General features: G+C 52.7%; 1 protein-coding gene across 16 annotated transcripts in view; it reads right to left on the bottom strand.

Moving 5' to 3' along the window:
- LIMS1 (LIM zinc finger domain containing 1) overlaps positions 1–27,330 on the bottom strand; it is a 104,941-nt gene that overhangs the window by 33,446 nt on the left and 44,165 nt on the right. For 2 of the 16 annotated variants that reach the window (XR_010835281.1, XM_067006968.1), the window contains exon 1: positions 23,544–23,909. The exons of 8 other annotated variants lie outside the window; for them this stretch is intronic. Coding sequence is in view for 2 of the 8 variants with exons in the window: in XM_067006960.1 (XP_066863061.1) it covers positions 10,003–10,109 (107 nt within the window). In the remaining 6 variants the exon portion in view is untranslated. Of the gene's footprint in view, positions 1–10,002; positions 10,244–11,335; positions 11,485–16,456; positions 17,777–23,543; positions 23,979–27,330 lie in introns of those variants that run through there. 6 more of the 16 variants (XR_010835277.1, XM_067006959.1, XM_067006966.1 and 3 more) reach the window with 5 other exon arrangements.

Here is a 27,330-nt window from a genome sequence, read left to right as displayed (position 1 = left end):
TTCTGATGAGGCCCTGACTTCTGCGTGTCCGGTTTCACAGGAATGCTGCTCTGTCAGCTTGGCCAGAATCCCCTACCTGCAGACCAGATGGCCCTCTGTATCTGACCGGTTCCTCGGCCTCCACCCCTCCCCCAGGCGATGTCTGCTGTCCTGGCCTGTGTCTTCAGCAGGAATCCCTCCAGCCGGATCTCCCCTCTCAGTGACTTTCCATCCGCTGACCCCTGCCTGCTCCTTCGCTGTAAATCGCCAGTCTTCCTGGGTGGATTCGGAGTTGAGCCCCACCTCTCTGCCCCACTGCAGGGGCCCCTACATCCATCCTGATGGCCCTTCCTGTTCTCGACCAGGTGTCACGAGTATTGGGTCTTTGACAGTGTTCGCACCTGTGTGTAACGGCTCCCTCCCCGGTGTGGGCTGGACTCGCTGAAGGGCTAGACGATTCAGTAGAGGTGGCCGGCAGTCCTTTCTGGAATTAGGCTACAAAACGCTCTGGGGCCACTCACCCCATTCCAGCCTCGAGAAGAGACGGCCCTGACTCAGAGACCCTCAGCCAGAGGCACTGGCCTGAGCTGAACCCGGGTTCCTGACCCACAGCAACCGGGAGATAACCAGCGAGGCGATCACAGGCCCGCCGTCAGCAAATCCGTGCCCACAGGTCAGATCTGGCTCCCCGGCTGCTTTTATTAAGTTTAGCAACGCGTTCACTCACATGTCCCACGGCCGGCGTTCACGCTACAGCCGCAGGCCGAGCAGTTGTGACACTGACAGAAGGCCTACAAAAGCCTGAAACGTGTATATCTGGCCCTTTGCAGAAAGTCTGTCAACTGCACTGCTGCCAAGTGCTGAGTACTCTGTTTCTCACAAGAGAGGATTAACGCACGTGCTCCTGCGGTGCTATGGGCCTCCCTCCCGCAAAGCAGGGTCTTTAAGTATCTCTCGGTTGTCTGTTGTCCACACACAAGAACTTCTATGTTAGCAGATAATGAGCCAGCCTCACATCCCTGGCACGCGCAGGACCTTAGCAAATGCAGACTGAACCACAATCGCCTAATGCAGAAAACCCATAACCTGACAATATAGCCTTTAAATATAAAGCACGACATTAAATCAAGAAGAGCCAAAGCTGCAATTTGTGTTGAATAGCTGATATTTCCGGTTGAATCCATTTTTAAAGGCATTTGTTGACTGCCACACAAAGAATGATTCCATATCCGGGTCAATTTTTGACCTTTTAAATTGGCTATACTTTTATAAAAGCTCATTGTTTAAAATACCCATAACATCAGTTTATCTCCAATACTGCCAAGATGACTGACATTAGCTTTTACCACGAAACAAAGAACGTATTTCCTTGCACCTGGAAATGTTACTGAAATTTTCCAGAAGGGCTTTTTTTTTTTTTTTTTTTTTTTTTTCTTTTCTTTCTTGTTCCCCGACCAGGGATGGAACCCGGGCTCTGGGCAGTGAAAGCGCGGAGCCCTCGTCACTCCCGGCGGTCCAATGGTTAGCACTCTGTGCCTTCACTGCCGAGGGCTCGGGTCCCATCCTCGGATGGGGAACTAAACTGAGATCCCGCATGCTGCAAGGTGCGGCAAACAAAGAAAGAAACAAACATTTCCAAACCGCTGCAGAATTTCTGTTTTGTCCCAGTTTTGTCTGTCTGTTAGAACTGAGGACTAAAGTTAGCGGCACGCACGCTCAGATATACGCAAACACCCTCGGTGCGCTGACGCCTGGTCAATTCCTACGCTGTCCGTTCCCCCACATCCTGATGCCGGGGCAGGAGGACAAACGTTTCAGGTAAGAGAAAAGGCTGGACATTCTTATAATGCTTAATTTTAATTTTAAGTAATATATTCATTATGACACAAAATTATAACAGTTTTAGCTTTCTTAACCTAGATAGTTTATCTGGCAAACATGTATGGATTATCTACGAGGCAGAAAAATTCCATTTTTGTTTCAACGGGCATCACAGGAGGTCACCCTTGGTAAATTGTTAACTTTTAAGATACGATCAAGTGTATTCAGCCCTTCCAGGTAAGAAACCTTACCCTTAAACCTAAGTGAGGCTTAAGTGTGTAGTTAAGAGCATGAGACACACGGGGAAAAGCCCCGGCTCAACTCCTGAATTACCAACCATGGGTCTCCAGGGCCCTTTTCCTTTCTTGTGAACTGCACAGTATCCCTGTGAGGACTCAGCACAGCCAGAAAAGCAGTAAAGGGCAAGAGAGGCCAAGCTGGTGTAAAGAAATAATTAATGATTTTACATTTATATGGAACATATTTATTGATATCTTATTCACTGTGGGTTTGGGAAAGATTTCTTAAATAGGACACAAAAAGCACAAACTTTATGTAGAGAAAGAGATCAATAAACTATCACAATTTAAAAAAAAAAACTTTTGCTTGTCAACAGATATTTATAAAAATGAGAAGACAAACCGCAGACTGGGAGGAGATACTTGCAAAATATGCAGCTGAGGAAGGGCTTGTATCTAGAACACATGAAGCACTGTTTCAACTAAGTACTATAAGAAATAACCCAGTGAAAGTTGGGCAAAAACCAGCATGGTAAATGTGCCAAAGCAGATACAGGAATTGCAGATAAGCACAAGAAATGACACTCAGCTTCGTGAGTCATTAGGGAAATGCAAATAAAACCCCAAGGAGACAGCAGTACGCTCCCCCGGAGGGCTGAAACTGGAAAACATCAACCCTGCCAAGCGTGGCCGGGGATGTGGAGAAAATGGAACCTCAAACGCTGCTGGTGGGAACACAAAATGGTACGGCCTCTTTGGAAAACCGTTTAGCCATTTCTCCAGGTATTAAGTGTGTGCCCACCAAACAACCCCACCGCTCCACCCAAGAGAGATGAAAACACAGGACTTGTTATGCGAATGTTCACACAGCTTCATCTGAAACGGCCCAGAGCTGGGCACCACTCAGCCGGCAACCAACAAACGCGGTAAATCCATAAGCGGAAGGTGACTCGGCAGTAAAATGAATGACACTGACTCCTGCACCACGGGCGGGTCTTAAAATAACGATGCTGAGTTAAAGGAGCCTAAAGAAAACAAAGGGTACCGTGACCCAATGGTTCTATTTATACACAACTCCAGAAAATGCAAGAGCATCCAGAGGGACCAGCTGCCTAGGGACGTGGGAGGGCTACCAATGCAGGCAGGGACTTGAGGAAAAGGAGGACGCGCGTGACCTTGACTTGGTGTCAACACTGACCAAGCTGCACATTAAACTGTGCATCTGCTGAGGCCGGCCCATTCGTTTCACCTCAATAAAACTGTTTCTAAAAAACTGCACACTGGAATGATCTTTAACCTTCGAAAAAACCACTGCTGTGGGTGGGATTGTGTCCCCTAAAAAGACGTGTTGAGGGGCTTCCCTGGTGGCGCAGTGGTTAAGAATCCGCCTGCCAATGCAGGGGACACGGCTTCGAGCCCTGGTCCGGGAGGATCCCACAGGCCGCGGAGCAACTAAGCCCGTGCGCCACGACTACTGAGCCTGCGCTCTAGAGCCCTCGAGCCACAACTACTGAGCCCACGTGCCACAACTACTGAGTCCACGTGCCACAACTACTGAGCCCGCAAGCTGCAACTACTGAAGCCCGCACGCCTAGAGCCCAGGCTCTGCAACAAGAGAAGCCACCGCAATGAGAAGCCCGTGCACCGCAACGAAGAACAGCCCCCGCTCGCCGCAACTAGAGAAAGCCTGCGCGCAGCAACCAAGACCCAATGCAGCCAAAAAATAAAATAAATAAGTAAATTTTTAAAAAAATTGTTTTTTTTTAAAATAAGAAAGCTGCAGTGTATCATGCAGACACCATTATTAGGGCTCCTACTGCAAAAGACGTGTTGAAGTCCTAACCCTGGTACCTGTGAACATAACCTTATTGGAAGTGGAGTCTCTGCAGATGTAATTAAGGCACAAGCTGAGGTCACACTGGAGCAGGTGGGCCCAACTCCCATGTGACTGGTGTCCTTCTAAGAGGAGACACACACACAGAGGAAGACGCCACGTGGAGACAGAGCCACGTGATGAGAGAGGCCAGGGTGGGGTGACGCCCCACAAACTGGACACACAGCCCTGCAGCTGACATCAGAGGCACGAGGAGAGCTGCCACGCATCTCCAGAACTGAGAGACCAGACATCTCTGCCGCCTGAAGCCTCCCAGGGTGTGGCACTTGTTACAGCAGCTCTAAGAAGCTAATGCAACCACTGTTTCATATTAATTCATAATTCATATTAACTTATTTAATGACTGTTTCTAAAAGTAGATTTTATGTAAGAGAATATTTGTCTAAAGTCTGTTTTAATCACAGAATGGCCACTGGGTCGCACAGATACACAATTAAGTGGCTGTGTTTCCAAGATATGTAAATACATATAAAATAAATAGCACTGTTTCATTTTAACAGCATCTCTCCAAAGTAATATAAAGCATACGTTTTAGCCAATTGTAATTTTTTTTGGTTTTATAAGTGATTTCTAACTGATACATCAAGTTTTGTGTTTCTTTTAACCAACAGAAAAGCAATTTATAATGATTAAAAGCTTGGCATTTAATTGTCATAGTAAATCACTTAGAAAACTTTATGTGAGTGACAGCAAATTTACAAATTGACTCTGCCGAGGCGGAGGTTCTCTCCCAAGGGTCTCTGAGCATCAGAGACACAGAACAGAACCTTCAACCGTCCCTTTAACACACACTAACTTTAAGCGTTAATGCTATTTTTACTTTCAGCATATACCCTCTCAGCTATATGGAAATACTTTAGGTGACCGAGAGGAAAACATTTCCCTTCAGAAAATAAGCCTCCCAAAACCACTGAAGAAGGAAAACCGGAAGGTCACGGTCCATCCTTTGGCAGATACGTCCCTCTGTGTGGGACATCAGAGAGCTGGACATCAGTCTAACTTACTCTCTCCGAGTCAAAGGGGTTTAACCTGGAATAAAAGAGGCACCTCGAAGCCAGTGTGCTTTCATTCCTTCAGGGTGGAGCAGACCCTGGGCAGGGCCGGCTACCAGGCCCCGGGGTGGACGGCGGGGCCCGCGGCTTGGACTCAGGTTAGTGGTGGTGGGGAGAAGGGTGAGGAAGGGGTGCCTGTAAAGCCTGTTATTCCAACAGGAACACTGGCGTGTTACACAGTTTTTAAAGTGAGATAATACCGGACACGTAACGTGCGAGTCGGAGCTGCACGGCTGCTGGTTGTGACATGCTTAGTGTTGCTGTATAATCACCCCGGAGCATCAGGGACACCTCGGTCACGCCACGTGGCACAGCCCTGCTGACTGCCGTCACGGTGCCGCGTGGCAGGCCTCCCTCCAGAGCTCGATCATCCTCGCGCTGCAAGTCTGTGCCTTCAACCGCCCCTCCCAGGCCTCCACTCCCTGCCCCTGCACCCCCATTCCACTCTGGTTTTAGATTCTGCTTATAAGACAGAGAACACGCTGTCTGTCTTTCCCTGTCCGCCTTATTCACTTGGCACTGTCAGAGCCCATCCTTGCTGCCAGGACTGGCAGGATTTCCTTCCTTCTCGCGGCTGAATAGTACTCCAGCGCGGGCGGACGCGTGTGCGTGCGTGCGTGCGTGTGTGCGTGTGTGCGTGCGTGCGTGCATCACACCCTTAAACACATACGAGAAGGCACTGCTACCTTTCAAAAACCAACACTGGCCAGCTGACACCTCCCTGGACCAAAGAGAAGAAACACTTGTTATCAGTTGAGCTCTCTCTTGGGAAGATTAAATGTGCTCTTGCTGAACCGTTAAATGAGGACAGACAAAACGGCCAAGCTGCAGTTTTATCCCTGTGTCTAATAGATTATGTTTCTAAATCTAAAATACAAAGGCTGGTTTTTCAGTCAAAAGATGGGTCACCCAGATGGTCAGCAAACAGCAGACAGGTTTGAAGGAAATGCTCCCCCAGCCCGCCCCGGGCACCGGCACGGCCCAGTTCCCACCCGACAGGACGCTGAACCAAGGCCGGGAGCTGGGCCCCGTCACGGCCTGGGTCCTTCTCCCCCTTTCGGGACTGAGTTAAGAACAGAACCACGGAAGTTCTCACCACAGCGCCTGGCCCCCAGCAAGGGCTCAGTCAGCAGTGGGGGCCTGATCCGTGTTTCCTACTCTTAACCAAGCAAAGGTATCCTGCTGCTGGAAAATGACGCCATCGCAGATCTAGAAGGACAGGAGATCCAAAGCCTTACTTAACCACCATAAAGTAAAGGTTACCTCTCTCCGCACCCCCTTTCTGGTCCTGGTGACCCGGCTCCACCAGGAAAAGCGCAGGAAAGCGCAGCACAAGCGAGTCCTCCCCTGTGGACTTCACAGAGGGGCACAAAGCTCAGCCGCCTCTTCTGATGCACCTGTTTCAGGCAGGCGGAGGGGAGGACAGGGCAAAACTAAAGGAACAAGAGGGGAGGACCCAAGGGTCCTTGATCTGAGCTCGAGACCAGGGGGCGACTGCAAAGAGCCAGAAGCCAGACCCGTCTTTGTGGCCACAGCTCAGCTCGGGCACCACGGCAAGAACCCACCAGAGAACACGTGTACAGATACGTCTGCTGTGTGTCAATAAAACTTTATTTGTGGACACTGAGTTTCATGTAATTTTCCTATGTCACGAAATACTTTTTTCTTTTTTTTCAACCATTTGAAAAATATAAAATCCATCCTGAGGTCGTGGGCCACAGAGAAACAGGAAGATCAGGCCCAAAGGTCATCATTCGCCAGCCCCTGGTCCTGCATTAAACTTCCTTTCTGAGCCGGCTGGCCAAGACTTGACTCTGAGATGTCCCCAGTTAGTTATAGACCCCATGTGTCTGAGGCAGAGCCAAGGTGACGCTGAGAATTTTTAACGGGGCGGGGGGAGGGGCTGTGGATCGCACAGGTGTGTTTTTCATTCAGGTTTCCTCAAAAAAAAAAAAACACTGTGCTTGGGTGCAGCACAATTTAAGAGGGAGAATAAATAGCTAAGGAGTAAATACACACATGCGTACACACACACACACACACACACACACACACACACACACACACACACGGGTATATCCTGGATGGTATTTTCAGACATCAGCCACTTCAGGAAGAAGGGTCCATGCCCGGGAAGGTATGAGGAACAGCTTCTGAGCCCAAGGGGTGGGAGAAGAGCTTCACTGAATGAACCCACGGGCAGAGCAGGAGGTCAGAAGTCCTGTCCCCGAATGAGGAGGTGGCACCAATGCTACCTGCATGCAGAGTCCTCAGGTCCACCTCCGTGGAGGAAGGTGACGTCCAGGGGTCTCTCAGGCACGTCAGGTTCCAGCCACACTTAAGGACACGTTCTAGAACTAAGAGGCTCCCGTCACACAAGTTTTCCTGTTGTGACAAAGTCTAAACGAGATGAACCGCCTGCCGTGACTCAGCCCTCAGGTGTGGAGGCTGACAGTCTGCTGCACAAAGCAAGGAGAGCACGTTTCAGGCTGTACTGGATACTTTAAAATAAAAATCGATACAGGCAGCGTTCTGTTCTAAACAGTTTGGAGTTTGAAGCCGGAAGCAGCTTCACCAACTTTTTAAATTTTTTTTTTTTTTTTTTTGGCTGCGTTGGGTCTTCGTGGCTGCACGCAGGCTTTCTCTAGTTGTGGCGAGCGGGGGTTACTCTTGGTTGTGGTGCGCGGGCTTCTCACTGCGGTGGCTTCTCTTGCTGCGGAGCACGGGCTCTAGGCGCGTGGGCTTCAGTAGTTGTGGCTCGCGGGCTCAGTAGCTGTGGCACGCGGGCTCTAGAACACAGGCTCAGTAGCTGTGGCACACGGGCTTAGTTGCTCCGCGGCATGTGGGATCTTCCCGGACCAGGGCTCGAACCCGTGTCCCTTGCATTGGCAGGCGGATTCTTAACCACTGCGCCACCAGGGAAGTCCTTCACTGACTCTTATGTGCTCTTTAAACACTTGTGTTCTGTTTGAGAGCAGAGTCTTCAATTTAAACTTAAACAAGTTTTCTGGCAGTGAGCACAGCCCTGTTAGTCTCTGACGGTTTTTCCGCCGGAATCCATAAACGTGCTGAGAAAACGGTGTGTGAGCGAGGGGTTCAGAGTGGGAGTGGGTTGGTGCTACTTCGAGGTGCGCAATGTCACAGGTGCTCAGGCCAGAGACAGCTCCTGGGAGGAACACCTGCAGGTGACCCTCCAGGGCGGCCGAGTCTAACGCAGCCCCGCCTCGACGTGGCGCGCAGCCAAGCGAGTAATGCACGAGGTACCCTTCAGCGGATGACAATGCCCGCCGTCGAGCTGGTGGCGAGGGTTTTATGAGATAATGAACGACACTCAAGAGCAGCAGTGATTTTCACCCTCCTTTTAAAGAGGAGCCACCTGAGCCCATCACGGTTCTCTGCCTGGCCCACAGGCCTGAACTGGGCGTGTCTAACCTCAAAGTCACCCCTCCAGCTCCTATTACCCGAGGAACCCGATTTCATACTAAAAACAGGCTTCGTATAAAACTAGGCGAAAACCCTGCCTCTCTAAATCGGTAAAAGGCTCTTTTCCTGGCTGAGCTCGAAGTCCTAACGTAAGTAACCGGTCACTTCTCTGAGCCCGCGGACAGAGACGTGAGCCCCTTCTCGCCGCCAGGGGGCGAAACAGCAGAGACAGTGGGGAAATGGCTCCCCACACCCCCTAAAAACGGTTCTTCCCTCTGTAATGTAAACTCGAGACAAAACAAAGGTACCTAGTTGTTTCAAAGGCCATTATGACTATATAGATAACCACCCCCTCAGCCATAACAGGTCATCCGGTCCATGGGTACTTCCGCCACCGTCTGAAAATAAGTGACAGTTGGCTGGTCTTGAATGTCATTTTACGTATCTTGTTTCTTTTAAAGTAAATTCCCGAGGACCCCGAACCTGAAATTAAAACTACTTTTGGCAAGTCTTCACTCTTGGACCAACAGCAGACCGGAGGCCACGTCAGGGGTCACGTGCACCCGTGCCCATCTGGTCAAGCAAGAGGGGCGCGGTACTGTCACTAACCTCACACTTAACGGTTACAAGTCAGACTCTGAAGCTTCAAAGTTCTGTTCAATCCAGTCACTTCGAAGTTAATACACGAATTGTAGCTAAGAGACACCCCACGCGGTAGGGAATAAATTCTAACAGTGTAAGTATCCGTTCCAGCCAGAGTCAAAAAGGTTCAAAGAAACATAGCCCTCCCGAAGTACAGTTCCTGTGGTAAATTTGTAGACAAATTTAATATAAGTTTAAAGAGCTGCCTTGTCATTTTTTTTCCTGTTAGGTTTAAATCAAGAATTTAAAATAAACCCCAAAAGCGAATTTATAAGCGAAAGATACATAGAGAGAGGATATAACTATTATATAGTGTATATATCCCTCCCACCACCTGAGTGGAACGTTCAAACGCGTGGCTCAAGTGTCCACAAAGGCACTGACGTGCCCCCCAGCACGCGTGCGGGGAGAAGGGTCCCTGCAGCCCCCACCCCTCGCAGCAAACACAGCAGTCTAAGCAACAGCTTGATGCGCAGGGGCCGTTCAGAACCTGTAACCTAACAAAAATTCAATAGTGGTAAGAAAAACTAACGCCGTGTTGTTTTAGGCCAAGTAACGGTGGAAACAGAAAACCCCTAACCTTTTCAGTTAGAAAGGTCTCCCTCCCTCCCAGGTTACGTTCAAAAGTCGCCCTGCCCTGCTTCGTGAAATCCATGCGAACACCGAAGCACAGCACCCTGACGCCCACCCAAGGCACCACCCGCGACCCTCACGGTCAAAACGCAGAGAAAAACCGCTCTGAAACGCGCCCCAAGAAGCCCAGGCGATGTGCTTCCGAGAGCGGCGGGCAGGTCTGACCCTCCCTCCGCGATCCTCGGCCCCGGGGGCGTAGCGAGGCCGCCGCGCTGCGGAGCGGGCCCGGGGGCTCGGCGCGTCGCCCCCCGCCGCTCACCCTCCGGCCGGGCCGGGGCTCAGGCTGCCGGCCCCCCCCCTCCCCGCGGGCACCACCCACCTGAGCGCCTGCTCCTGCGGCCCCGGGAGCCGCAGGCTGTCCGGCCGGTCCCTCCTCCGGCGGTAGAGCCCCGACTGCGAGAGCTCTTTGAGCCGTAAAGCCGTCATGCTCCCGGCCCGAGACCCTCGGAGCCGGCGCCGGAGGGCGGGCGGCCGCCAGGGCTGGGGACGGCGCCGCGCACACCTGGCCCGGGGAGCGGTCCGGGGCGCCGGCGGCCGCGCTTCCTGCTTGCCGGGTACACACCCTCCCGCGGGCGGCCGCAGCTCGGCGCCGGCACCTGGGAGGGCGCGGCGCTCACGTGCTGCCGCCGAGCGGAGCCCGGCTGCCCTGGGCGATCGCGCCGGCATCGTTCTGCACCAGAGCTGGGCTAAAACGCTCCAGAAAGGTCGTGACTCAACACGGGTCCTGCCCTGTCCTCCGTGCCAGGAAATCCAGCAGCACCTCACGCGCAGCCGTCGGTTTCCAGAAGTGCCTGGTCATGCCGAGCTCGCCGGGGCATTTTCCTTCAAGGGGAAAAGCGCGGCTGGCCGGCTCCGCGCGCTCCGCGGGGCTCTGAGTCCTCTTCAGGAAGGAAGGACGTGTCCTTTCTCTCCCCCATTAAGTGTGACTCAAAAATTCATAACTGAAAGGGAGGTGGCTTCTTCTGCCATCCCCCCCACCCCGCGGTTCTCCGCACCCCAAGCCGCCCACCGGGACGGCTCCCCGCTCGGGCCACGCGCACACTGTCCGCCTACGGCTGTCCCTGCGCGGCTGACCTCGGCGGCCACCGCGTCAGGAGGGAGGGTCTGGCTCCTGGGGTGTGGGCGGCGGGTGGGTGTCTGCAGCGTGGGGGACAGATCGCGGGGGCACGTCGCGTCCCCGGGCCAACAGGCCGGTCTGACTCAGCCCCTCTCAGCAAGGGTCCCCGTCGGGCGCGAGCGCGGGCCTGCTCTCAGCCCGCAGCTTTGGCTCTGCGGTGCCGGCAGCTGCTCTGCGTGTCAGCATCTTTCTCCCAGAATCCCCTCCAGGACGAGAGCGCAGAGAGATGGGTCTGAAAGTTCTTTTCACACCAAGAGTTAAAGAGTTAATACATTCCCCTCTCTAGAAGGATCGTTATTATAAGTTCAAATATTCAGGACGCCAAGGAAGGGGGCTCTGCGTCTCACCCCTTCACCCGGGACTGCGGCCCCAGCTCCTTTAGGCCTGCAGCCCTGGTCCCCACTCGCCCACGCCCAGTGGAAACACCACTTTTTACAGTCACCATCGAAGTGTAACATACGTTTTGAAAGAAAATGCAGGGGGAAAATTAGTAATTTTGTTACCACACTAGATGTAATTAGTGACGAAACACTACCAAAAAAAATCGAGGGACAAATGTATCTCTTCCTCTCTCTGGAAGGAGCCACAGAAAACTGGTAACGTCGGGCGCCTGGGGGACGCGCAGAGCAGCGTAAGACAGCTCCTCTGGAACCACTGCTCCGTTCGCGCCGGACTTGGAATGCCCTGCACATTCAAGAGTAAACAGGAAACGTTTAGAAGGTTTACGTATATACCTTTTGTACAAAGCTCTACCATCCTACTGAGACATAAAACACGGAAGTTTGAAGTTTACGGTAATAGAAACATATACAGTTAGGATTCCTTAAAGCACTCAATTCTTACATTTTTGTCATGACAGGTGAAAAACGCCGAGAAACAGCACCAATCATTTTTTTTTTAAAACTGTAGGCATCAAAACAGAACAGATGCCTGAGGAGTAAAACACAAACGAAGTGCAGCCGCTGCAAACACAGCAGCCTCAACGTTGAAAAGGACTTGTTTCTGTAGGCAAACGTACATACGAGAGCTTGAGTTTTGAAGAGAACTTGCAAAAGATTAATGTAGCCCGCTGACAAGGCAAGAGGCTTGGAAACTTGTAAAGTTGACAAGACAGGAAACACTACTGTGTAGGACGAATCCTGTATTTGATGAGTCTAAAGTTAAAAGGATGTGAACAGGGGGAAGAAAAGTTACGTAGAACAAACTGAAACAATTCTTGCCTGCGGACTTTTAAAATGGCTATGCTGACACATCCAAACTTCAGTAGATCCATGCTTGTCACAACTGCACAAAATTAAATCCCGGGGCTTTGGGCAAAGGTCTTTAACCACTGCCATTTCACTGACAACACAGACAGCGGGAGACAGTGGTACCCTTCCCTCCGCGCCACACGCAGCCAGGGAGGGGCGCCCGTTTCTGGGAGGGAACAACCCCCTATCACACAATGGCTCAGGCTGCAGCCAGATGACACCCCCGAACAAAGGTTTCTGTGCATCTGCGTGGGGGGAGAGAGGGACAGAGGGCACGGCCCTGGGATACGGCAGGTGACGTGACGCCAGGAGAGGCCCCATCCCATCCCAGTCCCGTGGTTCCCTCCTTTTACGCCCTCCCGTAGAAAGTTATCAGTTGAGCCTGGATTGTAGATCAGGCCTATTTTATTTTAAGTCTTTTTTTTTTTTTTTTTTGCGGTATGCGGGCCTCTCACTGTTGTGGCCTCTCCCGTTGCGGAGCACAGGCTCCGGACGCACAGGCCTGGCGGCCATGGCTCACGGGCTTAGTTGCTCCGCGGCATGTGGGATCCTCCCGGACCAGGGCACGAACCCGTGTCTCCTGCATCGGCAGGCGGATTCTCAACCACTGCGCCACCAGGGAAGCCCAGGCCTATTTTAAATGAGCTCTGAATTTCAAACGACTGTCTTAGCATTTGAGGGAGGCCCACGTGGGTGTCCATACAGGGATGTCCATTTAGTGGCGTAAAGGGTCTCTGAAGGGCGGTGCTGCCGCCCTTAGAGCCCAGCAGCTGTCAACGAACACAGGTTCACAGAACGAGTCGAGGGGGCAGCCCGGCCCGCTCCCTCCGCGGGGTGGCGGCTCTGTGAACCTGTCTGCCCACTGCTCCCCCCGACCGCCGGGCTCTCCTGGGACCTGAGCTCCGACACCCAGCGCAAGGCGACATCTGCTCAGCAGGTACTGTCTTCTGCAACAGGTTTGTGCTCTTGGCTGAAGTGACTAAACAGGAAGGCCCAGGGAGCATCACGCCGGGCCTCGCTCCGCAGGCTGACCTCTGACCCCGTCCTCCGCCTTTCGAAGTGGGGGGGGGGGAGGCGGTCACGGACCCTCCGTGAAGCCGAGGGAGGTCAGCGAGTCTCAGAAATGCACGCGAGCACAGCACTGCTCCCATCTCAGGGCACTGGCTGGTGGACTCACCTTCCGAGCTGCACAGACGCCCCCACCCCGGGGCGGGACCCTGACCTCAACTGCGGGCCAGACGCCGGTTCAGAAGAGCCCCTGTTGTACCCACACCCCCCACCGCCGTTTCTCTCCACCTCCCAGTCATCTCTCTGCCTCTGGCCTCACCCGCCTCTTCTCTATCCTCCAAATTTCCAGGACTTCTTTCCAAACGTAAGCCGGTCACTCGCGGGTCCTGCAAGACCCCGCGGGGACCTGACGGCTGTTCGGACCCGTGCTGAGCGTGGTCGCGGGACAGATGGGGCGACCTGGCCCTGAGTCCTGCCTCTGGACTCAGCGCAGGGGTCCCTCTCACAGGAGGCCTTTGGAGACCCTTCACTCACTATCACCAGGGTCTCCATCCCCCCACCACCCCCCAGATAACAGCCCTCCCAGCGCAGCCGTGTAGCTACCGTATCGCTGCGTCTTACGAGGCCAGGTACGTGGTAGAGTGCGCGTTGGCTCAGTAAGTTCTCTGGTTTCGTTGTTCGACCAATTGATTTTGAGAGCCTCGCCCCTTTATGATGCTGCTGCGTTTCAGACGAATGCTCCAGAGCTTTGAAACTGGTTTTGTTTTGTGTTGTTTGTGCATTTAACACTCGGCTTTTCCTAAATGAGATTCTTAAGAGGCACATCCATTCCACAGTTTTGGAAAGCCGGACTTTCCTGTGGGACTGCCAAAACTCAGATGCTGCACGTTTGTCGAGTTGAGCAACACCTTCCACCGGTGTGGACACTTTCCACAGGGGATCAGAACGAAAGAACCGCCCTCTGCCTGACTTAGTCCACTTCTCAGCGTACGGGGTCCCGGGACACCCTTCAGGCTCTGGGGGGTAAAGAAACCTAATTAGGCATCAAGCCCCTAAGACCCGTCCCCAGCGTTCCTGCGCTGACGGCTCCTTCTCGGCGGAACTGAGGGCTGCACCCTGGCTGCGGGGCCCGGCTGCCTGCTGGCCCGTCAAGCAGACCTTCCAGATCAGGGGCCTCAGGCCTGCAGACGGTCGAGCCGCTTTAAGTTTCCAGGCCATTAATTCCCCTGTACACATGCGGTAAGAGAAGAATTTTGTTTTGCAACCACTCTGAGCTTAATGGAAAGGAATCCTTTTTAGTTTAAATTTTATCCTATGAATAATCCCCTACAGCGGAAGTAAGGTTTCACTGATAAAGCACCGTCCTCCCTCCTTCCTCGCTCCCGTCTCCAGAACTCTCACTTCCAGCCCCGCGCCCTCCACAAGGGCTCCCAGGCGTGTCCCGGGGGTCACACGAGGGCTCGGACCTCGGCGATTCTCAGGAGCAGGTTCAAGTTCCAGTCGACCAGAGCGGAGTGTGAGAGGGCAGAATCCACCGTCCAGAAGAGTCAGAAAAAATCACCAAAGACACGGTCCCTGGCCCGTCTGCGAGCCCCTCTGAACGTCCCCTGGACCCTCCTCTCGCCGAGCAGGCGGGGGAGCCTTGGCCGAAGTCTGAGACCCGACAGGTCAGCCGTCAGAGACACGGAGGATCTACACGGGTCACTCGCCGCCTCCTGCGAGACAGTCACAGGACACTCCCAGAGCCGCGCCGCAACAAGCAAGCTTTCCTGCGTCCTTCAAAAGGATGTAAAACAAAACTCCGGGTCGCCCTCCCACCCGCCAACCTTTCTACGGGGCCGAGGTGGGGGACAAGCTGGCGTGAGCGTGCGGAGGGAGCCCGGCGTCACCCGGCTGGTGGGTCCGCGTGGGCAGAGTCCTGGCTGCGGCCGGCGGGCAGGCAGGCACACGAGTCCCATCACTCCCGAAGGCCTCCATCTTTCCCTTCGGAAACAGACAGGTCGAATCCGATGATCTGAACGGTCTTTTCTGCAGATTAAAATCTCAGCAAGGGCCCACGGCAGGGGAGGGCCGGAGGCTGGCAGGCTCCTGGCACGCCCACCCCTCCCCGCAGGTCAGGCTCCCACCCCGGACCCAGATGGGGCCTGAGGCTGGCTTCACACGCTCGGCCGGCCGGCCGGCCATGCCCCCGACCCCGACCCCTGCCCTGGCCCGCTGCCCGGCCACCTGCTCCACAGCCAAGAGCCGAGCTGCACATAAAACCCCAGGAAGGGACCCTGACCACCCGCGTGACACACGAGCCGCGGAGACGCCGAGGCCGCGGGGAGAGACGGGCAGGGCCGGCGGGGCCCCGGCCGCCATCCACGGGCAAGTGCCACCCCATGTGACACGGTCAACACGGTTTCAGAAGACTGCACATCAAGCTGCACTTCTGTCAATAGGATGATTTTTAATTCTCGGAAGGAATTCTAGTGGTCATGTGTTCACAAAAGAGAGCTTTGCTGAAAATCCAGATTGTCACACAATTTGACTTAAAACGCGTTTTGCTATCACCTTCTGTCTCAAGTTGCTACACACACAGTTTCCACTCATTCCACCTGTGCACCCCACAGCAGGCGGGGACCTGCTGAGCACGTCTCTACACTAAACACTCCTGTGACAAAACCAGCAGGCGAAGGTCCCGGAGCAGGAATCCCCGGACGGCAGAGTCACCGGCAGCAGTTCTGAGATTCTGAGGCCGCGGCTCTTCTCCCCGGAATTCCAGGGTGTCGCGAGCGTGACCGCGGCACCTGCGCGGCCCCAGCCTGGTTTCAGGGCCACAGTTACTCCTGTCGACTTCCACCTCCAAACCACCTCACCAGGGCATCAACGCATCCCCGGGTTCTGTGTAAAGTCTCACCTTGAAGCTTTCCGTCTAGGGGGACAGCCTGCCAACCATCTAGCCCACAAACTAAATATGCAGCTGAAACGTGTCAAGCCGCAGGAGACAAGGCTGCCGTGAGGACGGCAGGGGCGCAGGGAAGTCTCCCGAGACAGAGACCTCGGGTCTGAGCCCCAGAGCCGGAGGGAGGGGAGGCCTGGGGAGAAAGCAGCTCAGCCCGTGCAAAGGCCCGGAGGCTGCGGGGAGGGGCTGGGGGGGGAGGCGAGCGAGCCAGTCAGGGGTGTCTCTCCGGTCCAAAGAGCCCTCTCCCAGGCCTGGGGAGGGGGGAGATGGAGCTGTCAGGGCGGAGACGGGGTGGGAGGGTGGCGAGTGGGCGGGAGAGGCTGTCAGGGAGACGAACCGGAGGCAGACCGGACGCGGAGCCCGGGCTGCACTCGTGCCGCCTCGGTCCTGCCCGCGGAAAGCCAGCACTGTAAACTGACTGAATCTAAGAAGACCGTTTTCAAGGAGTACTTACAAAAGACAGGGCTGGGGCGCAAAAATGCCCACGCCGTGCCGTGCCGTACGCGGAGCTGACGTAAGTACCGCCCACAGCTGAGGAGCTCACAGGCTCCCATCTAACGTGCGCCTCCGTCCTACCAGCCGCGGATCCTTATTGTCCCCACTGTGCATTTGAGGCGACTGAGTCTCCAAGCAGCTCGAGGTCCTGACAGGCAACACAGCCAACGAGGGAGGCTGCGGATCCACAGCCAGGTCTGACCGCGGACAAGCCCAGCCCAGGAAGCTTCGGGGACGCACAGGAGCAGAGGACGGTGCTGGGGTCCAGGGTGAGCTGCCCCCAAATGCCCCTCAACAGCACATGGATTATTCTGAAATAAAGCTGCCTAAGAAACGGCCGACGTGAGAGGGACACCCTGACCCCCCCCCCGTCTCCCTGAAGCAGGAGATAAGTCTCCACGTGAAGGAGGGAGAAGGACACCGTAATGGCCAGAGACAGGGCAGCCCGTACAAACGAACCCACGGCCTCTTTTGGTGACTAACCCCCGGGCCAAACCGTTCAGTTCAGATCCTTCACTAACTGAGCATCCAAAGCCTATGTTTCTTAGTCCTGTGAACTCCTCGCAAATTTACTGTTTCTTTGTCTAAAAAAGCCACCTGCTTTGGCCACATCTTGGGTCCCATTTCTGCGAGACCTCTGTGCGCAGGAATTGAAACTTGTTTCTTCTTCTCCGGTTCATCTGTCTTGCATCAGTGTTACTATTAGTTCAGCAGCAAGAACTCCAGGGGGCAGGGGAGGTGTCCTCTCCCACTGCGGGCACAGAGGCCCTGGGGACAGCCCCAGACTAAACGCAGGCTGCAGACAGACTAAACCGTGGTCCCCCCCGCCGCCTGCCCACTTTCGCTCCCAGAAATGAGCCAGGAGCCCAGCTGCGCCTGGGTCCACGCGGTGGACGGGCCGCTGAGGGCTGGGAAGGAGGCCGAGGTCACTGACACGGGCTTCCTCCTATAGCTCCGGGGCAGAAGCCGGTGGGCTGCGTCAGACTTGAGCCTTGACGTCGCCGAATTCCTGGACTCCTTGGAGGCTGTCTCCAGTCAGGGTACGCGTCATGACTCAGGCGGAGCGTTCCGGGAAAGAGGCAAAGATTCTAATGAAAAGGGCTGTTCTTGAGACCAAGTGTGCTGTTGGATGGCAACAGGGGACCTGACGGGGGCCCACGTCCCCAGCTGCCAGTCTGCCGTCCCTCCTGGTCTGACAGCCTCCCCGGCGTGTCAACAGGAAAGTGCGTGTAACAAGTCGTGACCCCTTCCTGGAATACCACACAGCTATAGAAGAAAAATAATTCACGAAAGCTGCACAAGTCCACATGGATAAAACCTACCTAAGAACCGAGAGAGTGAAAAAGCACAGCTTGCACAGTACCACAACGAGCACACGCTATTTAAAACCTAAAACAAAATAAACAACCTAAGAATACACAGTGTGTAATGAAAGGACGAACAGGAGAGCGGTTCCCTCCCAGAGGAAAAGCGGGAGGGAAAATCATCAGAACGGGAAGTGTACCAAGAGTTCAACTGTACTTGTAATGTTTTATTTAAGGTAGGTGATGGGTATTTGGAGGCTCTTTCTATTAAGTTCTACACCTTCATTAAAAAAAAAAGTATGAAGATGCATATCAGATGTTCTCTTAGAGCAGGTTTATAAACCCACACGTTTCAAAGCACCACTTCTGCCACCATGTGGCTTCTCAGGGTATTACATGCACACGATTTTCAGGAAATGAAAGTCTAAAAAAGGGCATTGTTAATTCTCAGGTGCAACGTCACAGGAATGTAACCCACTGCGAGAGCCTGAGTGTCCACCACTCGATACGTAACCAACACTAAAAGCCTTTCTTATCACTTCTTTTTTTTTTTTTTTTTTTTTTTTTGCGGTACGCGGGCCTCTCACTGTTGTGGCCTCAGCCGCTCCGTGGCATGTGGGATCTTCCCAGACCAGGGCTCGAACCCGTGTCCCCTGCATTGGCAGGCGGATTCTCAACCACTGCGCCACCAGGGAAGCCCTTTATCACTTCTTAATGATGCTTAATAACACAGAAGACAGAAAGCATCACGCTAGGTGGAAAAGAATGAAACTGGACCCCATCCTACACCATGCACAAAAATTAACTCAAAATGTAAGACCTGCAATTATAAACTCCTAGAAGAAAACATAAAGGAAAAGCAACTTGACATCTGTCTTGGCAACGATTTTTTTGTATATGACACCAAAAGCACAAGCAACAAAAGCAAAAATCAACAGGTGGGACTATATCAAACTGAAAAGTTTCTGTCCAGCAAAAGAAACAATAAAAAAATTAAAAGGCAACCTACAGAATGGGAGAAGATATTTGCAAATCACATATCAGATAAGGGGTTAATATTCAAAATGTATAAAGAATGCATACAGCTCAACACCAAAAAAAAAAAAAAAAAAGAATATGATTTAAAAATGGGCATGAGGGCTTCCCTGGTGGTGCAGTGGTTTGGAATCCGCCTGCCAGTGCAGAGGACACAGGTTCGAGCCCTGGTCCGGGAAGATCCCACATGCCGCGGAGCAGCTAAGCCCGTGCACCACAACTACTGAGCCTGCGCTCTAGAGCCCGCGTGCCACAACTACTGAGCCCACGGGCCACAACTACTGAAGCCCACGTGCCTAGAGCCCATGCTCCGCAACAAGAGAAGCCACCGCAATGAGAAGCCTGCACACTGCAATGAAGAGTAGCCTGACGGGGGCCCACGTCCCCAGCTCCCGGTCTGCCGTCTCTCCTGGTCTGACAGCCTCCCCAGTGTCTGTCAACAGTATTGTTAATTGTTGTCATACCCCCGCTGCAACCAGAGAAAGCCGGCATGCAGCAACGAAGACCCAACACAGCCAAAAATAAATAAATAAGTACATAAATAAATAAACAAACAAATAAATAAATGAAAATGGGCATGAGGTAATTCCCTGGCAGTCCAGTGGTTAGGACTCGGTGCTTTCACTTCCGTGGACCTGGGTTTGATCCCTGGTCGGGGAACTAAGATCCCACAAGATGTGGGGTGCAGCAAAAAAAAAAAAAAAAAAAAAAAATGGGCACCAGACCTGAACAAGCCATTTTTCTTTCTCTCTTTCTTTTTGGCCGTGCAGCATGTGGGATCTTAGTTCCCCGACCAGGGATCGAACCCACGCCCCTTGCATGGGAAGTGCGGAGTCTTAACCACTGAACCGCCAGGGAAGTCCTTGAACAGACATTTTTCCAAAGACATACAGAAGACCAACAGGTACACAAAAAATGCTCAACATCACTAATCATCAGGGAAATGCAAATCAAACCACAATGAGCTATCACCTCACACCTATCAGAAATGCTATTATCAAAAAGACAAGAAGGGACTTCCCTGGTGGCAAAGTAGTTAAGACTCCATGCTCCCAATGCAGGGGGCCCGGGTTCGATCCCTGGTCAGGGAACTAGATCCCACATGCATGCCGTAGCTAAGAGTTCGCATGCCACAACTAATGAGCCTGCCTGCTGCAACTAAATATTTTTTTTTAAAAAAACAGAAATAACAAATGTTGGCAAGGATGTGGAAAAAAAGGGAACCCTCCTGCTCCGTTGGTGGGAACATCAATTGGTGCAGCCATGATGGAAAAGAGTATGGAGGGTCCTCAACAAACTAAAAATAGAACTGCCATGTGACCCAGCAATTCCACTTCCGGGTCAATATATCTGAAGGAAATGAAATCACGACCTCAAAGAAATACCTGTGTCCCCTTGTTCACTGCAGCATTATCCACAATGACCAAGACATGGAAACCACCCAAGTGTCCATCGTTGGATGAACCGATAAAGAAACCCCCCCCCCCACACACACACACACAGGAGTGTTAGCCATAAAAATGAAGGACATCCTGCCACTTGCAACAACATGGATGGTCTTTAGGGAATTACACTAAGTGCAATAAATCAGAGAGAGACAAATACTATACGATCTCTCTTACACGTGCAATCTAAAAGCATTGAACCCATAGAAACAGAGTAGAAGGGAGGTGCCAGGGGCTGGGGAGTGGTGGGACAGAAATGGGGAGATGCTGGCCAAAGGGCACGGAGTTCCAGTTACGAGAGGAATACGTTTTGGGGATGTGATGTCCAGCATGGTGGCAACAATTAACAATACTGTATACTCGGAAGTCATGAGAACAGTTTTTATGTTCTCACCACCACGACAAAATGGTAATTATGTGAGGTAATGGGTGGGTTAGTTAACCTTACTGTGGTAAACATCTTGCAAAACTATATACATGTCTCAAATCATCACATTACACACCTTAAAATTATACAACGTTATACGTCAATTACATCTCAATAAAGCTGGAAAAAGAAAAAGTTTTTTGAAACATTATGCTATGAAGCCCAAAGATAATGAGAAAGTTATTGGACATAAACTGTAGGAAAAAAAGGATGCATGTAGGGTACATCAGAGATAAGAGGGTTAAATGAGTCATAAGACCAGCAAAACCAGGTGAGACGGGCCGGCTTCCAGACACAACTACCTGGTAGGTGAATGAAGACCTCTACTCCAAACCCAGAAGTAAAGAAGCAGGGAGAACACGGTAAAAAGAAACCTGTCCGCAGTACGGACGCTGACGTGCAGAACGTAGTACTTCTAATAGCAAACATTACCTGAGGTCAGCACCAACACCGAGGTTGGAGACAAGCAAACCGAAAGCTTATACACGGTGGTCTTAACTAGACATGTAGAAACACGTCCTCGTGTGAGATCATCTGCACACGTGCGCTTACTTGGTGGAGGGAGCAGACAACTGGCTTAACTGCGGTCCGCTCACCCCTGGGGGGAGGGCGTACAGCGGCGCTCGCCCGACCCCTCATCCTCTCAAGCTGCCCCTTGCACTCCGCTGCCCCCAAACCTCCAGTCGCCCTCAGTAGCCTCCTTCTCACCAGCCCAGCCACTGTGCGAAAGGTCACGTCGCCCCTCCCTTCATACGCATGCCCTCCCAGGCCCCCCACGCCGCCAGCGCACACCCCGCTGCCCCCCGGTCCCCAGGCCCCCCCTTCCGTGCTGGGCCAGGCGCGGTCGGTCAGCCTTGAACTCGGATCCCAGCCTGGGCAGGGGCTACTGGAGAGTTTTTCTTCCTAAGGGGATGGTGACACCCACGCCACGGAGCTACCGTGAAAAGGACGTGGATTAATGGAGCGATAAGCACACCGGGAGTCGATGAAAAACAAGTATCACATCATCATCGATGCTGCTTCTCCTTTTCCTCACCGCTGTCAAAGCTGTATTCTTTTTTTTCAACGCAAATCTGAGCATATTACGTTTCAGTTCGGAAGACGATGTCTATTTTCCAGGGGGCGAAGTCCAGAGACCCTGGTGTCGCAGGAGACATAAGCCTTCCACCACCTCCTTACCTGCGGCCTCATTTCCAGCCACTTCCCCCTCCCAGAGTCCACACGCTGTGCGTCTCCCTCCCGGGATGAGCTGCCAGACACCCCTGGCCCGCCGGGCCGCTAGCAGATCCAGATCCCCACACGGTGCCACTCTGTGGGGACCCGCAGAGCTCCCGGAGGGGCTCCGGCAGACAAGTCCCCCCCTCCCCGCGGCGCCCGCCACACCGCGATGCTCGGAGCCAGCGCACACAGCGGGTCCACGGAAAAGCCTGCCGGGTGGCTGGCGTTCGGCAACTTCGCAGAAACACAAGAGTGTTGCTCGATTTTTTTCTAAGTGTCTCGCAACATTGTGATACTGTTTCTCGCTAACGCACACACGCCCGTAACTGGAGTTCACCCCAAAGAGGTGCGCGACTCGCGGGGCCAGGCGCCTGGGCGCTGGGAAGGTGAGCAGCTCCCCACAAGGAGGCTCTCCTTGGTGAGTTTTCAAAAGCTTAAAAGCGTCACCTTCAGATTCTGAAGGCCGGCAACCCCGTTTTGTCAGCTTATCCAAAGTGGATGCGTCTCAGCAGTTGTGATTAACACGTGTAGAGCGGACGTGAAAACCAGGGATCCAGGCTGTAACCAGCAGGCCAAGTGACACACTCAGCCTGCACGGCCAGCCCGCCCCCTCCCGGGTGTAGACCGGGTGAGAAGTCAGACCCCCGCCGGAAGGTTTGTCCGGTGGGCGTCCCGGGGCGTCACTCGAGCTACCAGACTTGCTGCGGGAGGACCCGGTGCTCAGGCCTCACCTGCTTCCTTCTGTTTCTTTCTACATTCAGTCACTCCACCCCTCAGGGTGACTACAGGTCTCTGTGCTGTACTGATTTCACAGTCCGGCCTCTTTCCTCCCTACATTGCTCTTGGGCCCCTCACTGCTGTCCCCGAGCTGCCACTGGCGCAGAGAACCCGGGGACCGAGGTCGGGACCGCCCCTCCGGCGCCCCTGAGCCAGGCGTCACTACAGCCCGGCACGGAACGCTCCTCTGCCGACATTTAACCACGCGCTTGACGGGGGGGGCAGGCACACAGCAGATAACTGTGGGGATAAAGAGGGAGAGGAGGACAACGTAGGGTATCAAGAGGAATAAATAAAAGTTTCAAACAAAAAAAAAACGTTCCATACAAAACGCTTGACATTTTGAATGGGCACTTTCAGCCCAACACGCGCAGGTTTTTTCTGGGGCGCAGGCAGCAGAGGCCGCCTCGGGTTAACTTCAGCAGAAGAGGTACTTAGACTTTCCGGGGTCAACAAGGCACTGAGCTCATAACAGCAAAGAGAGCCCCCTGCCCGCCGGCCGGCCAGTCCCGGATCTTCCCCAGATCCTCCCCAGGCGCAGGCAGCACCGCAGGGGCGCCTGCCCCGCAGCCCGGCCCCGCTGCAGCCACGGCCTCTAGGAACGATGGCGGACATCCCCGCCTGCACCTCTGCACCCGCCGCCGGCTCAGCTGCGCCCGGGGCTGGCGAGGCCGGGGCGGGGAGGTGCGGGGGCGGGGGGTGGTCTCAGCGCCTCAAGCGGGAGAAGGACTCAGCGCCCCGTGGAGACTCAACGGGATCCATTAAGAAGGAACGATGTAAATTCACCATCCTCCCAAACAAAACCAAACACAAACCTCCCCCCAGGCGAACTGTTCTTACCCGGTAGAGTGAACGTTCACACGTCTGATTGCCACTTGCGGGCGGGATTCGGGCCGGCCCCGCAGCTCCACAGACACCCCAGCCCCCGGCCCCCTGGTCCTTGGCTGGCTCCACGGAGCAGAGGGCAGGAGGCTCTGAGGAGTCGCCAGTTTTCTTCCAGGACAGGAAGGAAGAAAGCTAGTTCATGCTGCTTGCAAGAGATCCACTCGCGAGGATGGCGACCAAGTGAAGACTTGTGTCGATGTACTTAAAGTATGTCACTACCTAGTCTGGATTTAACTTGCGAGAATCTGAATGCAGTGATGTTTACAACCTGACAGCGTTAAACAGCGTCTTCGCGACTGCGGCAGGGTCAGCAGACTGTTTCTATAAAGGTCAGAGCGAGACTATTTCAGGCTCCGAGGGCCACACGGCCTCTGTCATGACTTTTCACCTGATCCCGTGGCTCAGAGGTGGCCCCGGACGGCAGCAGACAAATGCTAGGCTGCGTCCCAAGACTGATGTTTGAGGTTCGTGTAATTTTCACACCTTCTTTTCATTTTTTCAACCATTTAAGAACATCAAAACCATTCTTTGCTCACGGGCTGTGGGCTAGATTTCGCCTGCGGACTGAACCATATCTGGCAAACTCACTCAAAGCACCATTTACTGGAGAGCCGTAAGAACACAGATTTTTCTTTATAAGATGTTAACTCCTCAAGGAAAATTTCCGACCCCACTTTCCCAAAGCGAACGCCCCAAAGAACCACCATCACAGGCTTCACAAGGACGAGGGCAGAACTGCAATAGAGGAAAACAGACTCCCAGCTTCCACTGCACCTGCACACACGACAGCGTCAGGACGGGGTGTGACCCGCGCACACCTGCCTGGCCGGGGCCTCACTCCCCACGGGACCACCTGCCCAGAGAGTCGGGGAAGAACAGGGGCTGCCGTGCTCAGGGGGCAGACACGCCTTCCTCTCCCCGGATTGCTAGCGTCCAACAATCGGGACTCCATCCCACGCCAAGTTCCAAACTGGGTGTTTTATCATCACTGACCTGCACCGAGAGGTTCACCGCCCAGCTGCTCCATCTTCAATCGCTCCTTCTAAGTATAGTACTAATCAATTTTTCCTTTCTCCCAGCTTATAAGAAGCCCTAAGTTTCCTTCAATTCTATTAAAGCTGTGATAAGAAAAAAAAAAAAAAAGCTGGCAAACTACTTTAAACTACAACGTTCAGGACTGAGACTGTAATTCTTCCCCGGAACATTTTTACTTGACAGCTACCTTCATTATCCTGACCAACAACATGGAAATACCTCCCACAGTGGGAGGTAGTTTTTAGCACAAAACTTTCTTTGCCCCTCAGATCACATCTAAGACCCACCTGGTGAAAAACTCCACTTGCAAACTAATAAATTTGGTGAAAGTACATATTTATTTTGGTTCATTGTGAATCTGATATACTGGAAAATTGACGAGTTGGAGGGTCTTGAGCCAGCTTCTTACACATCAGGTCCTGATCCTAACATGCGTGCCCTGCAGGGCCGAGGCAGTGGTCAGAGGTGACCTGCACAGCCTCACGCGGGGCAGGTGCCCACAGCTGGCAGTTATCACCATAAACAGGACGTCTAAGAAAGAGCTTAGAATTTAATTAATTAATTAAATTAACTTAAAGGTTAAAATTTAATTAATGAATTAATTTAACGTGTAGAATATGTAGGAGAAGGCTTTAAAAGAACAGCATTTCTGTTTGCACTATGGAAAAGGAAGAAAAAGGAAATGTGCGCAAAGAAGTTCTTCTGGTTGTGGAAGTGGAAAGACAGAGCCTGTGTGTGTCCCCGTCTCTCACACGGGCAAACACACACATACACAGGCACCTGCCGGGAGGTACCAGACCGCTCTGTGCTGGTGAATTTGCAGCGTATTCAGTTACCAAGAATTCACAAAATTTTAACTGTCCTATTTAACACAAGGCTTCTAAAACACCCTCAGAAATGCAGTCGCCATTACAATCGTGTGTTGTGGTTCTGTGCATTTTTCTGTGAAGGTCTGTAAGCCTCAGCGCCTCGGAGCGGTCTGGACCAGCAAGTCCAACTGACACTGTAACAACCCATCCAACTGCTCCAAGCACCTCCGGCCTCTTTTCTCCACGCCCTCGCGCCCTCGCTGTGTGCACCACCCCCGCCAGGGATACAGGACAGGAGGCCGAACCCACCCACATGTGATGCAATCATCTGACACTAAGTTAAGCTTCCTAAAGGGTCCGCCGCGTCCCCGCCCCGTCTGCACAACGCCGTCATCACGCGCGCCGTCACCTCCAGGGGGCGCTACCACCGACGCAACCACCTCATCTAACATAAAACCCTCATCTTCCCACCTGTGCGGCCGAGACGACCGCGCGCGCCTCTCCAACTGGTGTGGCCAGCCTATCGCTGTGGCGTCTCAAGGCTGAGAGAAGGGGCCGACAAAGCCGGCGTGATGGCGGGGCAGGGGGAGGCCTCCTGCCTCAGCAAACAGCCCCTCAGCCGCTCCAGGAAGTTTCGACTGTGAACCCGCATTCTGGAATATGACCCTGTGGGGTGGATTAAAAAGGCTGAGTTTAAGGATCATTTTCTGGACTTCGGAATTGAGGTTCAGGAAGATTAACTGCCCCCGCAAACGAGCAAAAATACCTAAAGTGAGGGGACTCTGCTCTGGCCACTGGGCTGTCAACTTGAATTAGAACAAATTATTTTTGGTGTCCTGGCTAGAGCGGATGCTTAATGATGTACAATCCCTATCCCTTAAAGGCTGCACATCGTTAAAACGTATTTTACGAAAAGAGGGAAAGTAAGTTGTATTGAAAATCCTCATCTTTGCAAAGAATTGCCAACATAAATAATTATTTTTAAAGCTATATTTGAGGTATATATTGAAGACTAACATTGAATAATAATTTTTTTTTGCCCTTTTTTCTTATCACAGAGTATCCTCAACAACTCATTTATGAATGGGAAAAAAATGAGGCTCTAAACCCTAACAGAGTGATGTCTCTTGCAGGAATAGAAAAATCCATCCTAAAATTCATAGGAACTTCAAGGAACCCCAAAAAGCCAAAACAATTTTGAAAAAGATGAAGTTGGAGGTCTCACACTTCCTGATTTCAAAACTTACTACAAAGTTCCAGTAATCTGAACAGTGCGGCGCTGACATAAGCACAGACACACAGACCAATGGAAAAGAACGGAGGGCCTGGGAATAAACCCTCACAAACATGGTCAAATGATTTTCAACAAGGGCGCCAAGGCCACTCAATGGGGAGAGTGCAGTCTTTTCAACAAATGGTGTTGGGAGGAATGTATATCCACATGCAAAAGACTGACGCTGGACTCTTAATCTCATACCATGAACAGAAATTAACTCCAAATAGCCCAAATAAAACTCTTAGAAGAAAACAGAGGAGAAAAACTTCATGACAGTAGCTTTGGTTATGATTTATCGGATATGACAGCAAAAGCACAGGCAACAAAAGTAAAAACGGACAACGGGAACTACACCATCATTACAAACCTTCTGTGCATCCAAGGACACAATCAACCGAGTGAAAAGGCCACCTACAGAATGGGAGAAAATACTTGAAAATCAAGTATCTGACAAGGAGTTCATCTCTAGAATCTATAAAAAACTCACACAACTCAACAACAGCAACCAACCCGATTAAGTGGGTATAGAGGGGAAAAGACTGGAAGACAGAAGTTAAGTGGGGCAAAGAGGACAAAGCAGGCAGAACCACGGGAAGAAAAAGGAGGAAGGGGAAATTCCAAG

The sequence above is a fragment of the Kogia breviceps genome, chromosome 11 (assembly GCF_026419965.1).
Source record: "Kogia breviceps isolate mKogBre1 chromosome 11, mKogBre1 haplotype 1, whole genome shotgun sequence".
Lineage (NCBI taxonomy): Eukaryota > Metazoa > Chordata > Mammalia > Artiodactyla > Physeteridae > Kogia > Kogia breviceps.
Note: the sequence above shows the minus strand (reverse complement) of the source record. Positions and strands in the feature narration are given on the sequence as shown.